Source organism: Condylura cristata, unplaced genomic scaffold (genome assembly GCF_000260355.1).
Source record: "Condylura cristata isolate star-nosed mole 26May11 unplaced genomic scaffold, ConCri1.0 scaffold00022, whole genome shotgun sequence".
Taxonomy (NCBI): domain Eukaryota; kingdom Metazoa; phylum Chordata; class Mammalia; order Eulipotyphla; family Talpidae; genus Condylura; species Condylura cristata.
The window spans coordinates 21,099,460-21,107,163 of NW_004567123.1; the positions used below are offsets into that span (position 1 = coordinate 21,099,460).

The 7,704-nt window shown below is 50.0% G+C and overlaps 1 protein-coding gene across 1 annotated transcript in view; it reads left to right on the plus strand.

The window, feature by feature from the left end:
* DEFB132 (defensin, beta 132) overlaps positions 1 to 2,559 on the plus strand; it is a 4,287-nt gene extending 1,728 nt beyond the window's left edge. Inside the window, exon 3 of the mRNA XM_012728109.1 lies at positions 2,458 to 2,559. Coding sequence (XP_012583563.1) covers positions 2,458 to 2,559 — 102 coding nt within the window. The remainder of the gene's footprint in view (positions 1 to 2,457) is intronic.
* The last annotated feature ends 5,145 nt before the right edge of the window (positions 2,560 to 7,704 follow it).

Consider the following 7,704-nt stretch of genomic DNA (forward strand, 5'->3'; position numbering starts at 1 on the left):
CCTGCCCCTTCCAAGTCACCTGCCCCACCCAAGTCACCTGCCCCTTCCAAGTCACCTGTCCCACCCAACTCACCTGCCCCTTCCAAGTCACCTGCTCCACCCAAGTCCCCTGTCCCTTCTAAGTCACCTGCCCCATCCAAGTCACCTACAACCATCAAAATAACACTTCCTTCAGCGACCGGCCCATAGACATAGGGGCTAATCACCGCTATGGCCTGAGTTCCACATGGCCCAGCAGATTTCTCCTATTACTCCGCTGCTCCCCTCAGCTGTGTATTTCAGTAGATCTGCCTGTTCCGCTCTGTAATCTGTCTCTGGTGAATCCTCTCACCCCTTGTGCCTCTGGCCTTCACCCCAGTTCTTTTATGCAAAAATAAAATAAAAACCAAATTATATCACATCCTAAAAAATCGTTGGGCTTTCTCCATTTAGAGCTTCAAATTCTGACCCACCTCAAAGTTTCTATTCTGCATCACTTACAAAATAATTTGGAGTCTGTTTTTACCCTATAGAAACAACTGCCACATGAATTCATCCAAGGAATATGTGCATTCATTTATTCATGTATGTAACAAAATGAGAAAAATGCATAGATCCAATATTATCAATACTCTGGAAACAAGACCTCAACGAGGCTGGTGAACTGAAAGTCACACCCATATGATAAAGTCAACACGATCTTATTGGAAAGCCAACTGGAAACAAGTACAGAGAAAGAGAATTACTATTTGATTGATCAAGTTAGCATTATTTCTGGGAATCTATCCCTTGTAATGTATCCCTTTTTTATTCAAAAGAATAAAAAATTATGGACACAAAGTTATTCAGTGCAATGACAAGAGCAAAGGAAACTAAAGCGAAAATGAACAAATGGGAGCGAGAGCTGTCTTCTTGCAATCAAATAAATGCAAATTATATTACAATGAGATCTTTTTTTAATTTATCAGATTGTCAAAGTCAAAAGATTTGCAAATCCAACTTTGACAAGGAATAAACAAACACAAGTCTTGTCACCAACATTTAGCTCTACTTTTCAAAAATCTTAAATATTTATGTTCTTTAAGTCAGAGACCCTACTTTTAGAAATGAATATATTTTGAGGAACCGACTAGAATCCATATTTTCAAAATAATTTCTGAAAAGTTTAATTCTAACATCATAGTTTAAAATAGTGAAAAATGTAGGTAGTAAAAACTACCTACATGTCCAGAAATGAGGGATTTGTTAGATAAGGTAGATAGATTAATAACACAGAATAATATACAGCCCTCAAAAATAAGCTTAGAGCTTTTCTTCATAGTTTGGAAAGACTCTAATTGTGTTATTAATTCAAAGAAAAATTTATATATAGTTGATCCCATTTTATAATAATATATGCTGGGACCCTATAGATGTTAACTGTTTTTTATTCCATACCTTTCTAAAGAAACCTTTAATTAAGACTATTTTCATAGAAATAGTAAGAACAGTGGCAGTGAGGAGCTTGTGGCGAGGGGCTTGGAGTCAGGGAAATGGAAAATCATGATTTCATGGGTATAGTGTTTCAGTTTTGCAAGTTGAAGTTCTAGAGATGACACAATGTGATATACCTACAACACCTAAACTATACTTTTAGAAATGGTTCAGATGGTACCTTTTATGTTGGGTGATTCTTACACTTTAAAAAACAAAAATATATATATTTAATAAAAAAAATAATAGTGTGAAAATAAGACAGATGGGTGGGAGCTGAGTGAGGCATGGATGGATGGATAATGTGCTCAGGGAGGTGTCAGAGGTTGCTGAGCAGAGTCTCTGGGGTGGAGACTCTGCTTTTCATTTGAAATTTTTCATTAGAAGATGTTGGGGTATTTGAGTCTGCTATTAAATGAAGACTTTGTGTCTTTGGTATTCAGTGACCTACCCACTTAGATATTTTACTGCTGGACAATATGTTTTACTTTTAAGTCAAAGGGAGTTAGGAGGTCCAGCACTGCCCACAAGGGGCCTTCCCTCTGCTAGCGAGGGCGCCACCTTTGACCAGAGTCCTCGACAAAAATCTTGCTTAATTTACTTATTTTTTTTTTAATTTATTGATGCATACAAGAACTGAGGTACAGGTCAGAGATGCGGGGCGCGGGGGGGAATGGATTCACCAGAGACAGAGTGGGGAGCAGCACAGGCAGATGTACTGAAATACACTGCTGAGGGGAGCAGTGGGCAAGACAGAAGAGGTCTGCTGCGCCATGTGGGTCAGTCCACTTCCCTGGCCAGGGATCATACTTGTGCTGCAGTGGCTGCTGAGAGCTTGACAGTGCGGAGACTTTAAACCCTGTGTGACCAGGGAGGCCCCAATCTTGCATAATTTAGAGATGCCGACATATTTACATTTTTTAATTTCTTGAAGATGCCATGATGGTCACAACAACCCTGTGAAGGAGAGTAAGATGGCCGTGAGCCCTCCCCTGTACCTTTCAGATGGGGAAAACTGCCCCCACCTGGCCTGCAGTCCCTACCCTTGGTGCCATTTTTACTAAGGCGGAGCGTCACTTTGAGAAGCATCCAACTTGTGACCTGTGAACACAGTGTTCTTGATATTTTTAGATAAAATATGGGGGCCTAATTTTAGCCTCCATACTCCTTGGGCACAACAGTAAATAATTTTTAAACCCTGGCATGAACATGAAAAAACAGTTCACTAGAGCAATGCAAACCAGAAGAGAATGTTCTGGCAGTTGTTCAAGCTCACCTCCTGAAGCATCTTTTATCCGTGGAACAACATAAGAAGTGAAAGACGTGCCATTTCCCACATTGCACCCTTAGCATCACGTGGCGTGTCCGGAGGATGTGAATTCGGACACTCCCTGTCATTGGCCACACAGCAGAAAGGCAGTCTGGTGACATAAACCGAGGAAGAATGCTTTACCCTGCCTCTGCAAATCGAAAAGCTAGGGGATTTAGAGAATATGAGACTCAATTTTCTGGATTCCAGTCAGGACAATATACAAAACACCAGTTCAAAATGAAAACGTGGTCCTTGTTCTGAACTTATTAAGAATTTTGTGACACTGCAGCATGAGTTCGATCCCCAGCCAGGGAGCTGACCCAGATGGCACAGCAGACTTTCCTGTCTCACCCACTGCTTCCTCAGCAGTATATTTCAGTAGCTCCACCTGTTTTGCTCCCCACTCTGTCTCTGGTGAATCCTCTCATGCCCACCTCTGGCCTGTACCCTAGTTCTTATATGCATAAATAAGTAAAATCTTTAAAAATAATAATTTCGTGACAGTTAACAGTAAAATATAAAACAGAGAATTCTTTCTGGATTTGGGGACCTATGAGGCACACCCGTGAGGCCAAGCCTGATTGCCCTAGTTAATAAGGCCATTGTTATTACTAGGGTGACAGACCATCAGAATAATCTGAACCTTAAGACATTGGAGAGTTGTGAGAACTGCTCAGATCTTGGGAGAGCTGACACCCCTCACCTCACGAAGCTGGGCTTACCAACGCAGCAAATGGAAACATTCAGGAGCTGCATTCATTTCCCATTGCTGAGCGGCCCTGACCTTGCGGGAATGATCGCATTCATCACGGAATTTGAGCCTCATCACGCAGTGCATGTGCCAGACACTCCATTTTGCCGCCTGGATCGTTTCCTTCAGGTGAGGGGTGCACGCGTCACGGCCGAAACCCCCTTTACAAGAAGTAGACCCTGTTCACCCAGCCAGAGGAATGGGTAAGTGGGTGAGTAGCGACTATGTATTAGGAACTGCTCCCTACGCTAGGGGCTGCAGGAAATAGCCCGCCCTTAGGAAATGCGCACTATGGTGGAGGGACTCAGACATAAACGAGAAAGAAAGAAACGTGCAGTATCTATAAGGAAATAAAACCGAGTGACTTGATGGAAAGTGATGCCGTAGGTGACAAGATCTCGCTGAGAAAAGAAACTTAAACTAAGAGCGCGTAATGAGACCGCCTCTCCCACACGCTGCAAACAGCACCGAAAGCCTGAGACCCGCCGCAGACCCGCAGGAACCGCTGGGCGGGGGGCAGACGGGCGGGCCGCTGCGGCTAGGAACGCGACTCTGAACGAGGCGAGAGGCCGGTGCCTGCGGGCGGGGAGCAGGCCGCCGCCAGGGGCGCACAAAGGAAGTCCCACTCGCCAAGCCAACGGCCAAAAGAACATCTCCAGCCGCGGTCTCCGAAATAATTGCCAGAGCGGTCGGCCGGGTGCCAGGCGGGCGGTTCCCCTACCGGCCCTAAAAGCTGCGGACGTTATTTTTGGCCTTTTACCGCCACCTCCTGGCAACACCCGGTACTCACGCGTGGTGGCCACACAGGCTTGAGGAGGGCGGACACCCCGTGCTGTTGGGGACCCGAGGTTCAGGACTTTCTCAACACTCAATTCTTACTGGTTTTCTAACACAGGAAGTTCATATTGGGGCTCACAGCGCACTTCGCAGGATACCCAGAGTTGAGCTTTAAAATAGGGGATTCAGTGGAACTTGCTCTTACCTGGCCAGCGGGACGCCAAAGGTCAGCAGTCGCTTTTCCCCCAGCCCCTGCTAACAGTACAGAATGCCTGGTCGTCCACATGATGCCGGCTCATGCCTGCCCACAATCCTGTTTGCCGAGTTCTCCACCGTAGGGGCATCTAGCTTTGCTCTGGGGAGTCCGTTGCCTGCTTCTGCCGTGGAGCTCACCAAGTGCTGATCGCCCCTTCACCCCCATATGCCCTCCTTCTCACATACGCCCTCCTTACTCCAATAAAAGGACGATGGACCGACCAGGGACATACAGTAAGGCAGGGCCCTTTCATTGCCCAGGGAGGCCCCTCTGAGCCAATCTGGGATCCTGTGAATCCAGTTGCCCAAGGCAGTGTCCTCTAACTTCCCAAAGGACGGTCAACTCATAACTAATAATCATAAATTGTCTCAGATGAAGGTTACTGTAAGCAGCTGAGCTGACCACATGGTGTGGAGTGATTAGGGTCAGGATGACTTTAACCCACAGCCATGAGCAGTACCCTGAAATGGTAGGGTCCTGGCCCTCCCCACAAATCACCCCAGATCCTACAGTCCATACCCTGACCCAGAAGCATCTCCCTGTCCCCAACACCCACCCCCACCCCTGCCTTCCCAGGCACCTGACAATGGCAGGAGGATTCAGTCACAATGGCCAAGTCCATGAAAATGTCATCCGGTGCCTCAGCCCTGCCAAGGCTCACTTAGACCTGGCACAGGTCTGGGACGCTCAAAACCCAGCTGCCAAGGCTCCGGTCCATCGATGCCATCAATGTTACTGGGTTATGCACCTTCTAGAAACAGTACTGCCAGCTATGTGGGCTCTACACCAGTAACTAGCGAGTCTGAATGCAAAGCCGGGATACTGGAACAGAGCCCGTGTGTTTCCATGCACCTGCATGGGGGCACACTCCTGGCTTCTGAGCCGGTGGGGCAGCGCCGGGTGTAGCTTGCGGCTGTGGGGTGACTCTGCTGCTGCTGGAGGCACGCGGGCTGTGCCAGAGGGCATCTGCATGCTCAGCTTCAGGTCAGGATCTTGCTCATTTGTCTCAGAACTCGCTTGTTACTTCACTGTAAGGAGTCCAGCTTCTGGCTAAAAACCTATGCATGATTTTCCAGGCCAGCCACAGGCCTACATTCCCTGGCAGGCCTCCCAGGGAAAGCTGCCCTCCACACACCAGCCTGGGAGGCACAGCCAGGGGCACTGTAGCTAAGGCCTCAGCCCCTGGGTCCCCGTATGACATGCATTCCCAGCCCAGCCTTTCTGCATAGAAGAGCCTTTGCATCCCTTCATGGGGCCGAGACAGAATGGAGGAGGGCTTCCCCCTCTCCAGCTCCTCCACTCCCACCCTGGCCCCCTGGCCCATAGAATTGCAGGAATCTCTTGTCAGAGACTCCCTATACCCTCTGGGGTCACCTGACCCTCCATGGTACCATTTGTAAATTTGTAAATGGAGTAGGGAGGAATAGCCTTTCTCCAGCTGGCCTTTTCCCTGGCCGTTCACAGTAAGCAACTGCAGGCTTGCCTGCTCCTTGCACCGTGACTGCCACACACCAGCCTAGCTCTCCCGCTCGTGAGCTCCCGGCAGCACAGGGACTAGGAACTGCCTCTGCAGCTTACCAGCCCGGTGGCTTGGGGAAAACCACGTATCTCTTCCTGCTTTGGTTCCTCCGCCCAGAAAGTGGAAATGCTAACAGTACATACCTGATAGGGCTGTTCTTAGGAGGACTTAACGAACTGATATCCACAAAACATAGCATGAGTTCAAGCCAAGAGTTGGCTGTTGCTCTGTCTGGAGACCCATGGTCCCTGGGGCAGGCCTTAGCCTGAGTCACTGTTCCCTGCATCCCTTGCCCTGCTCAGGGGACAGAACGCATGCCCCTGACTCCCCTCTTGGGCTGACTCAGGGTGGGCATGTGAGGTTGTCAATCCAGTCACAGTGAACCTCAAGATTGGCTGAAAATTCTGGGACACTTTTATTCCCACCAAGATGTGAAAAGGAACCCCAGCCACAGCAGATGCTGGCAGTGACCCTGGGACCCAAGGAGGTGCTGGAGGACAGAGCAGAGAAGTCGGCACTGGGTGCTTGGTGCAGCCCAGCCTCCCCCAGAGTAGATATGACCTGCACCACTTATCTTCAAAAAGGTCAGTCTGAGCTGGGTGTCTTATTACCTGTCACCAAGTCTAGCAAGCAGAGTGGCTGTGTGAGTGGCAGAGGCTCTTGGGAGTTGCAGCAGTTGGGGCCCCCAGGGAAGCCAACCCCAAGCTGGAACAGAGGGTGCAGGGGTGTTTATTAGTGGAACCGACCACTGGGGAAGGGAGAAGGCTGCAGAACTGCCAGAAGTCAAGCTGCAAGGGGGGCCTGAGAGTTCCACTGATCAACCCTTTGGAGGTAGGACGTGTGGTGGTGGGAGGCCTGAGGCAGAGAGCCCCTCAGAGTTGCCCTAAACAAGGCCAGGAGGGCTGGGCCGTTGGTATTTGAACGCCAGGGTTCCCTGGGTGGGGAAAGGGGCTTGGCCGTGGGTGAGGGCCTTCTCTGAGGCTGAGGCAGGCCCTGCAGGGGCTGAGCACAGAAGCACACCTGCCACCAGCACGCCAATGTCTGGAGCAACATGTCCTTGCTGGAAGGGTCCTGGTGGTTCATCCAGGCCCGCCAAAGGATTGTACGTGGTGGGGACCGGTACCCAGCGGGGCCCCAAGCACGGGCTTCCTCTCATGTCCATGCACAGCTGGGGCAGCGGCAATGGGTGGACAAATGGCTGATGAGACAAGAGGCGGCCCCAGCCCAGCAAGTTCCCAGCTGTATCAGCCACAAGAGTCTCCCCTCCACCCTGGCACTGGCCTCGACAGGCCTGGGCACAAACTTGGAGGGAAACTGTGCCAGGAAGGGAGCGGCCACAGCCGCAGGGCATGCAGACTCGCTGGGGTCACTCCAGCCCTTCCCAAGAGGTCCGAGCCCCAGATGGGTCAGCACTGCTGCATGTCCCTCAACTTAAGACAGTGTCTACTCCCACTACAGCTGCTGCAAGGCCTAGTGGGAACTCCAGGCATGGGCAAAGCACAGGTGCAAACCCGGCTTTACTGGTACAAAGGAAAGGCGGTTTGACCGGGAACCCCCACCTGAGCCAAGCAGCAATACCAATCAGGAAGGAGGAAGGGAGGGGGAAGGGAGGGGAGGGGAGGTAGCAGGGGGAGGGG